General features: G+C 39.9%; 1 protein-coding gene across 1 annotated transcript; it reads left to right on the top strand.

Moving 5' to 3' along the window:
* The first annotated feature begins 5,186 nt into the window (after positions 1 to 5,186).
* LOC121728878 (protein henna-like) lies at positions 5,187 to 10,773 on the top strand. The gene is made up of 6 exons (XM_042117202.1): positions 5,187 to 5,306; positions 6,758 to 7,058; positions 7,618 to 7,977; positions 8,964 to 9,226; positions 9,560 to 9,789; positions 9,861 to 10,773. The coding sequence occupies exons 1-6, from the start codon at positions 5,256 to 5,258 to the stop codon at positions 10,018 to 10,020; spliced, it is 1,365 nt and encodes a 454-aa protein (XP_041973136.1). The 5' UTR covers positions 5,187 to 5,255; the 3' UTR covers positions 10,021 to 10,773.
* Positions 10,774 to 11,252: the final 479 nt, after the last annotated feature.

The raw sequence follows: 11,252 nt of genomic DNA, 5'->3' as shown, positions 1-11,252 counted from the left end.
ATGGAGAGCCTTAGGGTGCACCGGATATTTGCCAATCGATTAACTAGTAATTGGTCTCGGTCGGCGCTCTTCTTGAATATGTATAAGAGTTGCCAATTGGAAATATCCGTAGTAATATTATGAATGTCTGTCTGTTCTTTAGTTCTTTTTAGGGTTCCGTACCCAAAGGGTAAAAACGGGACCCTATTACTAAGACTTCGTTGTCTGTCCGTCTGTCCGTCTGTCTGTCTGTCTGTCTGTCTGTGTCTTAAACGCACTGTCACGCCTTGTATATTTTCTCACACCTGGCCCATGGGGGCCTGGGTGGACATCCCACACATGTCCAGGGGCTAAGCACTTCTACATGTGGAGTTCCACTAGGTTAATAATATGCACCCGGTACGAGTACCGGGTTGCGTGAAAAGATAAACTTGAGAGGTGTCAAGGGACACCCGGATGGAACGAAGTTCCAGTTTATTATTTCTTATGAACAAAAAACCTGTATACAATCAAAAAAATCTGAGAGAGAGAAAGACAAAGAGAGAGAGAAACACGCGCTAACTATAGCATTTTTGCTATGGTTGTAAGCCGTGCGGTTGTCGTTACAACTTTTCGTCTTAATTTTTTCTGTCTAGCCCCCTTTCGCAACGCGCGATAAGGAACTTCGTTCCAAAAACTTAGAGATATTTTTTTAGAGACGCGCTGCGGTAACGCAGGGCAAACCCAAGAACCTGGGATGACCAGGGCGTGATGTGGCTGAAAGCCGAACTCGGCCGGGACAGGTAGAGGTCCCGGCGGTCGAGGGTCCCCGCCCGGGAGCGGAGATGACGTGTAAAGTCTGACTGCACTGTCACGCCGCGCGTGGAGTGACCGCAGATTTACAATTATTTCAAGTTCGCCAACTAAACGCATAGTATACCAATAGCTCTATAGCGACTTATGAGAGCTCGCACATTGCATCCAACTACATTGTACAATGAAATAATTGGACACCAATCGTATTCTTATACGATTGGTGTCCATTCCTTACACCGATTACCTACAAATTAAATAGTTGTCCTATTTAGTTGGCCAGCTTGAAATTGTAAGTCTGCTGTCGCTCTAAGGCACTATAGTAGATGAGGGGAGGGTGCTATTTTTGTAGTCACTCAAGCGTCATGGAGACCTAGTAGGTTTTGTACATTAGGTAAAGCTGGTAATAAAATAATAAGGGCGTTTTTTTTATTTTAGTGGTGGTTCAGAAACTGCAGCCATTTTAAAGTTTTGAAAAAGAAAATATATACAGAAAATTGATTATTTAGGTAAATTATGAATAAATTTTAGACAACAAGGACTAAATCATTTAGTTTAGAGCAAAATAAAATATCTGCGAAGCTTATTTATGAAAATAATATGAAGCTTTATTTTTTTATATTTTAAAATGTCTCTACAGGCTTACCTAACCTTTGAATCGTCAGTGCTTTATATGGAAGCTTCTTTGGGGTATACTAAACATACCGCAAAGACATATCTGACAGATCTGACAGATCCGACAACATTTCAATATAATTTATTTTTTTTACCCCCCACCATATCTGATTTCTATACCATGATAACTAGACACATGACGGAAGCCTAAGCAAGCTTAATCTGACACGCTCGAGCTAATCCCGAAATCCCCTCTTCACCTCCCCAACTACTATTTATATCCGTCCGCGGGAACGAGCGGTTTGGCTGCTACACCACGAAATCACATGCAATTGTATTTAAATAGATAAATCATTACGTATATCGTTATGATTTCCTTATGTAGCGGCCAAACCGCTCGTTCGCGCGGACGCATGTAAATCGAGACCCTGTCTTTATATTAAGTTTTTTTTTAATGAAATAAGGGGGCAAACGAGCAAACGGGTCACCTGATGGAAAGCAACTTCCGTTGCCCATGGACACTCGCAGCATCAGAAGAGCTGCAGGTGCGTTTCCGGCCTTTTAAGAGGGATTAGGGTAATAAGGGAGGGTAGGGATGGGAAGGGAAGGGAATAGGGGAGGGTAGGGAAGGGAATAGGATAGGGGATTGGGCCTCCGGTAAACTTACTCACTCGGCGAAACACAGCGCAAGCGCTGTTTCACGCCGGTTTTCTGTGAGAACGTGGTATTTCTCCGGTCGAGCCGGCACATTCGTGCCGAAGCATTTTTTTTTTTTTTTTTTTAAATTAAATAAGGGGGCAAACGAGCAAACGGGTCACCTGATGGTAAGCAACTACCGTCGCCCATGGACACTCGCAACATCAGAAGAGCTGCAGGTGCGTTGCCGGCCTTTTAAGAGGGTATACGCTCTTTTCTTGAAGGTTTGCAGGCAAGCATGGCTCTCCTACGTCTAAATTGATTTTAGGTCACCAAGTTACTACCGTAAATGTGTATTATGGTAATCGGGTCCGTTTTTTACACTTCACACTTTTTCGTACCATTTTCAGGGTACATTTTTATGACACTTTTGCGTGGTTTTCCTTATTTATTACACAGAGGTGCGTCCGACGGGTTCATTATTTAATTAAATTGCCCAATTTCGCTGCCGAATTACACATTTACATAAAGGTCTATTCAGAATGATGAAGTCCTGATTACTAGGGGCCTCTCAACTGATTTGTAAGTTTTGCATATCTGTGACATTTGAATAACAATGGGATTTTCGGCCTTTTGATAAAATGATAATTTTTCCGGGATAACAAGGTATCCTATATCCTTTCCCGGGACTCAGTATCTCCATACCAAATTTCAGCAAAATTGGTTCAGCGGTTTGGGCGTGATGGGATTACAGACAGACAGACACACTTTCGCCTTTATAATATTAAGAGTATTTTATGGATTGGATAATATATAGTAACAATAATTGTTGACGTCAAGATTTTTTTTTTTTATGAAATAAGGGGGCAAACGAGCAAACGGGTCACCTGATGGAAAGCAACTTCCGTCGCCCATGGACACTCGCAGCATCAGAAGAGCTGCAGGTGCGTTGCCGGCCTTTGAAGAGAGAATAGAGTAATAGGGGAGGGTAGGGATGGGAAGGGAAGGGAATAGGGGAGGGTAGGAAAGGAATAGGGTAGGGGATTGGGCCTCCGGTAAACTCACTCACTCGGCGAAACACAGCGCAAGCGCTGTTTTACGCCGGTTTTCTGTGAGAACGTGGTATTTCTCCGGTCGAGCCGGCCCATTCGTGCCGAAGCATGGCTCTCCCACGTATTAAGATGATGGATGATAAAAAGCGCTTAAATATTAGATTTAAGCGCTTTATTCGCCATCCAACCGATGACGCCAGTATTTTTATTTGCATTGGTTATTTTAATTCCAGGCGGTCGTGGAAGCAGTTAAAATACAATTGAAACAGGAAATCGCTACGGAAATAGAGAGCTGGAGGAAAAAATTGCGTTTCTCTAGGGTATTGCGGGAAAGGAATTCGCAAAGACTTTCAAAGATTTCCTAAGAAATACAAAACGTTTTCCGCTGATTAGATTCGTTGGAAAATTTTAAATTCAATTATCTTTGACAAGGCAAAAATAAAGTTTATGCGACATTGGACAGCGACAAAACACAAGTATTCGTAGAACGGCCCCGTATCACGTATCTTGCGAGAGCAATGCGATTATTGCGCGATAATTGCTCCGAAATCGCAATTTCGTATCACGTATCAGCCAAAAAAATCGATCACTTTATATGACACCATTGTTTGTGACATTCATGACATCCAACAATCCCTTGCGCGATTTAGTAGTGGATTGTTGATCGCTGTTTTTACGTGAAAAGGTAGCGAAGCGTTCTTTTTGAATATAAAAAAATTATATGTATTAAGTTGTGATGTACTTTGAATTGAAAATTTCTTGAAAACCCTCAGTGAATGAAGATGGTGGCAACACTGTCAGGTGGTACTTGATGAGGCAGTGGGGTTGTGGTAGCTTAAATCTAGACACGTGGTAGAGTGTCCACTGTCCAGTCAAGTTCAAGTACAACAGAACTGGTGTGTAATATTACATGGACCCTTTGGAGCCACTTTTGACCCCCTCATAATTCAAAAACTATTTAACATTAGCGTGTCAAGTTTGGCTCATTTATATTGAGACATGTAAGATACTTAATTATATGCTCTAAACTTCATAAACACATCTCAAACGGTTATTTAGATATTAACGCCCGAAAATCGATATTTTTATCACTGACTGACTGACTGATTTATAGATCAAAACTCCGACCAACTTTTAGATGATCTAGAAGGCTGAAATAATGAATCCAGCTCGATAATTGTGTGTATAAAAAATAAAAAGATTAATTCATTTGGCCAGTTTTCCATACATCAGTCATTTCATAAAAAAAAAACATTTTAATTCCCAAAAAAACTGGCCTAGTCAAATCTAACTTACTTTAAGATCTCACATAATTTGAGTCACAGCAAACTTCGATCAACAGAAAATATTTATAGGAACAGCAACTGGTAGAGGTAACCAATAAAGCAAAGAAATAGAGTTTAATACTTGTTCATTAAGTTATTTTATTCCTCTAAGTACATATTTCCATTTTGTATAGAAATTAACGCTCATTTAGATCTCAATTATTTTTGCAGCGAAGCCCAGATAAGTATAAGCATAATTTTTATATTGAACTTGACTCCCCTTTTTTACATTAATATTTTTGGTGGGAATTCTTTTTCTGTATAATAACGAAGTTTTAAGCACAAGCTTAAAACTTCGTTATTCTACAGAAAAAACAACTCCAAAACAAGGAACAATCCTTGTTTTGGAGGTTGCGGTGATCTTATTAAGAGAACTTTCTGGAAATATTAAGCTATAGCACAGCTTTTATCATTGGTTTTGAGCGCGGCGACCGATCAAGAAATTCCGTAACGAAAATAAACCTAACACTCCAACGGTCCAGTCCGTTTCGGTCGTTGTGGAGTTGCCAGACTTGGGCACGGTGTTTTTTGCTTACGTCTATTGTATGCGAATTAAAATTGCATAAGTTAATAAAAATGCTATGCAATATCTTTACCGCAGCAGTCTCCGAGTGCCAGAAGCATTTCCCTTCTGGAGATACAACAGACAGGTTTTCCGTAACTTCGATTACGTAAAATGTTTTCCAGTGGGCCGCTGATAACGTGTACCGCGTTAGTACTCGACTTTATAGGCGTCAACCCAGCAACTACGTCACTAGTCGTCCAGCATATATACGAGACACGACGGAATACGTCGTTTCTGTCGTCGAAGCTACGCGCAAGTGTTGGCACCACCTTTTGCAAGTCGGCCAAGAAAATGGATTCACAAGTAAATGAAGAGCAGCTTTCGAGTTCGCCACCTGATAAGGTATTTTTGTAGCCCACCAGCTATGCGACAGATATTTTTTGCATTCTTTCCGAGCGGAAATTCTATCATTTAATAATGACAGCTATATTTTGTATCAGGTTCGCTCAGCTCTCATTAAAGTTTAAAATCGAATTTACTGTAGATATTATATTCATTAGTTATTTGATGTGCATGTAATGCAGGAGTTTTTTTTTACAAAAATTCCTGAATGGCTCAACAAGAAGCAAGCCTTAGCGGTCTCTATCTTAATGTGATCGAAAATAAGTAGGTATTCTAAATATAGGAATAATAATAAACAATGGATGCAAACGTACCTAAATATAAGACGGCAATGTGTTAAAAATCTTTCAAGATTTTTTTTTATATTAGTAGGTAATATTATATTATATTTTTAGTCACCTATAAATACCTAATATTATATGATTTATCGAAATCGAAAAACAGACAGACAGACAGACACTTTCGCATTTATAATCGAAAATTATAAATGCGAGTGTGTCTGCCTGTCTGTCTATTACCTCATCATGCCCAAAGCACTGAATTGATTTTGCTGAAATTTGGTATCCAAGAGATACTTTGAGTTCCAGGAAAGAACACAGTTTTATCCCGGAAAAATCAACCCACAATTTTTTGTTGAGTTATGTTCTATATATCATTTAGAACAATAATACATTGATAACTAAACAAAAACAATGTGGAATTATGCACAAATGCTTAACAACGACCATTTATATTTTTGGTGGGATTGGTTTAAAATTGGTTTATCGGTTTAAATGTGAAGAGGCAATAGACATACAGAGTACAGACTCACAATCACGTAAAACAAGACATCTGTGTGTCTCGATATGTGTTTCTTGTAACAAAAAAAGAGAATTGTGTATGTCAGCCAGCATACATTTATTTAAAAACGAAAGATTGAGTAGCCACTCAATCTTTAAAATTCTTACACTCAAAAGATATCCACGAGTATTTCTCAACCAGGTTATGAACTGTGCGCTGATTCTTTAGCATGTTTTGTGCGGACCATAACATTATCTAGTTATCTATATTTTGTTTCAAATGATGCAAACATTTCAACAATTACAAATTACAAGCAATGTTGTGTTATCATTGTCTTAAAAACACGCGTAATTTGTGCACCGACAACACCGGGGTTATCTCAGAGTTATTAGTCAAATGAGATTGCAAAATGGAACGCCTTATCGATACGTCGGGTCAATTCAGGGCCCGTACCACGAAACAGTTTTGAGACTCAAACAATCGTACCAGAATGTTGCGTCCTACTCAAGCAAACGTGAAATGACGTTGCTAGAGCAAGACGCAGCATTCTCGTCCGATTGTTTGATTCTCAAAACGGATTCGTAGTAGGCCTACAGAACGCAACGCGACGCGTAGATGCATTTCTAAATTTGTTAATATAATATAATTATTTGGCTAATATTGCCTTGCAGCCTAAACTCAAGGAGGGGAATTATATAGCTGAAGGCAGGGACTCCAACAGAACAACTTGGCTACTGTTCTCCCCAGCTACCCGGGATGAAGCTGGTTCCCTCGCAAAGTTCTTGAGCGTCTTCTCCTCTTATGGAGTCAATCTCCGCCACATCGAGTCTAGGTCTTCTGCTAGACGCCCAGGCTACGAGTTCATGGTGGAATGTGAGCACGGCTCCGGAGATTTTGCGGCCGCTGTCGCGAAGCTGCAGAACAGCACTGGATACCTGAACATCATTTCGAGGAATTACAAGGACAACCGATGTGAGTTTAGGAAACAAGTTGGATTATATTTTTCACTAGATGATGCCCGCAACTCCGTTGCACCAAAATTAATTTATGGTGCGGGAACCATACATTTTTCCGGGATAAAAGCATCCTAATATGTCCTTTCCCGGGACTCAAGCTGTCTCCATGCCATAATTCAGCAGTTTGGGCGTGAAAACGTAACAGACAGACAGATAGACACAATTTCGCATTTATACTATTAGCATGGATATGGACTTACATAGTAATAGTATGTATCAGCTATTCAACTACATACTGAATATTATGATAACTACGTTTATAGCTTTGTAAATAAAATCTGATGATAGAGGTAGAGATAATATTGAAATCAAATTACTCTCTCTAATACTCTGATATATTAGATCATAATATTATAATATGACGCTCGCAACTCCGTTGCTCCAATATTCGATCATCGCGCGTGAACCGTACATTTTTCCGGGATAAAAATTCTCCTTTCCCGGGACAGACAGACACACTTTTGAATTTATAATATTAGTATGAATTTACGTCATCTAAAATTTTATTCTTGCAGCTGTTGTGCCCTGGTTCCCAAGACGTATCAGGGATTTGGACAGGTTCGCTAACCAGATCCTCTCATATGGCGCTGAGCTTGACTCAGACCACCCTGGCTTCACCGACCCAGAGTATCGTGCAAGAAGGAAGTACTTTGCCGACATCGCCTACAACTACAAACATGGTCAGGCGTTACCCCATGTGGACTACACTAAAGAGGAAATAGCAACCTGGGGCCAAGTATTCAGGAAACTAGTAGAATTGTACCCAACCCACGCCTGTAAGGAACATAACCACGTGTTCCCACTTCTGATCGAAAACTGTGGGTATAGGGAAGATAATATACCACAGCTCGAAGACGTCTCCAATTTCTTGAAAGGTACGCTTGTTTCTTCTTAAAACCGTTAGTCAAAAGCTGGTGAAAATGTTTAGGATGTTGATTGATGCGTCATCTAATCTATTCTAATATATTAACGCCTCCGTGATCTAGTGGTTAGAGCGTCGCTCTCGACTCCGGAGGTCGTGGGTTCGAATCCCGCGTTGGAAACATGTTATTTCCAAGTTTGGTTAGGACAATGCAGGCTGATCACCTGATTGTCTGACAAGTAAGATGATCCATGCGTCGGATGGGCATGTAAAAAGTCGGTCCTGCGCCTGATCTCTCGCCAGTCGTGTCGGTCTTCCGTCCCACTGGGTTATGAGAGTAAAGGAATAGAGAGTGCTCTTGTGTACTGCGCACACACTTGGGCACTATAAAATTACTCCTGCGTACCTGGTCTGGTTTCAATGAAACCGGCCACCGTCACCGAAACCGGTGTGGGGAGTATTATTATCTAATATATTATAAAAGTAAGTCGGCTTTTCCTTCCTGACCCTATAACTTCAGAACGCACGGAACCGATTTCCACGGTTTTGCATTCGTTGAAAGGTCTCGAGCTCCGTGAGGTCTGTAGAAAAAAAAATCAGAAAAAACTTCAAGAGAAAAGCAGGAAAACAGGTAAAATCAGTTTATGGCAAAACAATGTTTGCCGGGACAGCTAATGAATTGTAATATAATTAACGAGAATCTACTTAAAATATATTTTACCAACAGTCATTGGTGACATCTAGGTCTAACCAGCTAAAGCCGTGCGAGTTTCTTACGCGGTCACGCCGGTTCTTCTCGGCGGGGTAGTTCCCGAACCGGTGGTAGACAAAGTTAACACTTTTAGAACCTCGCGTCCACATGAGGACGCGACGTTCTTAAAGTGTTAACTTTGTTAACCTATTTAGAAATAAATATTTTGATTTTGATTTAAAATTTAACATAGCCGCACTTCTAGTCCTAACGGATACATTTGAACACTCATGTTTAATATTTTTTAGATTGTACCGGTTTCACGCTCCGACCAGTGGCCGGTCTGCTCTCCTCCAGAGACTTCCTGGCTGGCCTAGCATTCAGGGTATTCCACAGCACCCAGTACATCAGGCATCACTCCAGGCCTCTCTACACACCGGAGCCCGATGTTTGCCACGAGCTACTTGGTCATGCACCTCTCTTCGCAGATCCGGCGTTCGCGCAGTTTTCACAGGAAATTGGACTCGCGTCTTTGGGAGCTCCTGATGATTATATCGAGAAATTGGCAACTGTAAGTCAATATTTTTTGTATGTGTTTCTTTAAAGTTACTTGTATCTTACCCTAATTCTACTATTCGGATGTGACATTACCGCTTCGTTCCTTATCCGATCAAATCCGTTTTATAACAAACAAAAATATGGTATTTTCATAAAATGTCCATTTGCTACGTTTATGATACGTATATAATATATAAGGATACTATTTGCTGTTTGATATTAGAACGGACTGGATTACACAAGGAACAGTTGTTTTTAAATAAATGTTAACTACACTATTATAGCCTTGAAGTTATGCAATTTGCTGCTTTGTATCTCGTTTCTCTAACTCTTTTCTCTCTTCCAGTGTTTCTGGTTCACTGTTGAGTTTGGGTTGTGTCGTCAAGATGGCCAGCTAAAGGCATACGGCGCTGGTCTTCTCTCATCGTTCGGTGAACTTCAGTACTGCCTCACCGACAAGCCACAACTTAAGGAATTTGAGCCTGAGGTTACTGGACAACAGAAATATCCTATAACAGACTACCAGCCTATTTACTTCGTCGCTAACAGCTTCGAAAACGCAAAAGAGAAGATGATGTAAGCATTTTACCTTTTTTCATAATAGCGGTGTATTTAATGTTAAATTTATTACATTTCTTGTATTCCAGAAAATTTGCTCAAACAATCCCTCGTGATTTTGGTGTCCGGTATAACCCTTACACACAAAGTATTGATTTTTTGGACTCTACAAAGCAGATGAAGGACCTTCTGCGGCAGGTACATCAGGAGATGGACCTCCTTCTGACCACCATGGAGAAACTAACATAGTATTTTACCTTTATTCTTAAAGCATTATTAATAAAGTTAGTATACTCAATATTTTAATTGTCAAAGATGGTAGGGCAGGTTTAATATTTTTATTAGTATGGGCCTTTCGATTAAATACCATTATTAATAAGGCATGGTGCATTTCTACTACAAGTTAAGTTATGCTAGCTTGGACCAAGCCAGGAAGCTAAGGTCTAAAATAAGGAGGCTTGTTAAAAAATAATACAATTAATGTTGACATTAATTAATATCCTACCAAAAACATAAATGTACACAGGAGAGTCAAGTTCGATGCAAGAAGAATTGAGATCTAAATGAGTGTCAAATTTTATGCAAAATCGAAGTGTATATTTTATAGGAATAAAATAACATTATGAATAAGTATTAAGCTATTTTTTTGCTTTATTGAACACCTATAACATTTGTTATTATCTATATATATTATGATCTTAAAGTATGTTAGATTTAATAGTACTTGTCAGGCAATCAAGTTATCAGCCTGGATTGTCCTAACCAAACTTTGAAATAACACTTTTCAACATGGGATTAAGATACAATAAGATTTTGTGAAAATTGTAAAGTATGAAAGAGTAATTTAGTGTATTTAAAATATGTTTGTGTATTTTTTGTTGTCAATGTTATTATTAATTTTAAGTTAAGATAGTTGTAGTTACTGTAATAATTGGTGTAAGCCGTTTTAATTAACTGTAATAAATAAATACCTAAATAAATGAATAATTAAATAAATGAGAATCGAGCCCTTAACCTACGAGTCAAGAGCCACGCTCTAAGCCACTGGACTACTGAGGCGTCAAGGAGGATCTTATAACAAAGAGTGATGGTAGATATTAACTTTTTTTTTTTTTATGAAATAAGGGGGCAAACAAGCAAACGGGTCACCTGATGGAAAGCAACTTCCGTCGCCCATGGACACTCGCAGCATTAGAAGAGCTGCAGGTGCGTTGCCGGCCTTTGAAGAGGGAATAGGGTAATAGGGGAGGGTAGGGATGGGAAGGGAAGGGAATAGGGGAGGGTAGGAAAGGAATAGGGTAGGGGATTGGGCCTCCGGTAAACTCACTCACTCGGCGAAACACAGCGCAAGCGCTGTTTCACGCCGGTTTTCTGTGAGAACGTGGTATTTCTCCGGTCGAGCCGGCCCATTCGTGCCGAAGCATGGCTCTCCCACGTATACTGTTCGCACGGTTCCGCCTGAAGAATCCGGGTGCCATCGC

Source organism: Aricia agestis, chromosome 7 (genome assembly GCF_905147365.1).
Source record: "Aricia agestis chromosome 7, ilAriAges1.1, whole genome shotgun sequence".
NCBI classification, from domain to species: domain Eukaryota; kingdom Metazoa; phylum Arthropoda; class Insecta; order Lepidoptera; family Lycaenidae; genus Aricia; species Aricia agestis.
This window is presented reverse-complemented; position numbering and strand designations above follow the sequence as displayed.

Coding starts and splice junctions, on each gene's coding strand:
- LOC121728878 (XM_042117202.1), top strand. CDS start 5,256: ATGGATTCACAAGTAAATGAAGAGCAGCTTTCGAGTTCGCCACCTGAT. Junction 7,978..8,963: donor CGTCTCCAATTTCTTGAAAG/GTACGCTTGTTT, acceptor AATATTTTTTAG/ATTGTACCGGTTTCACGCTC. Junction 9,227..9,559: donor ATATCGAGAAATTGGCAACT/GTAAGTCAATAT, acceptor TCTCTCTTCCAG/TGTTTCTGGTTCACTGTTGA.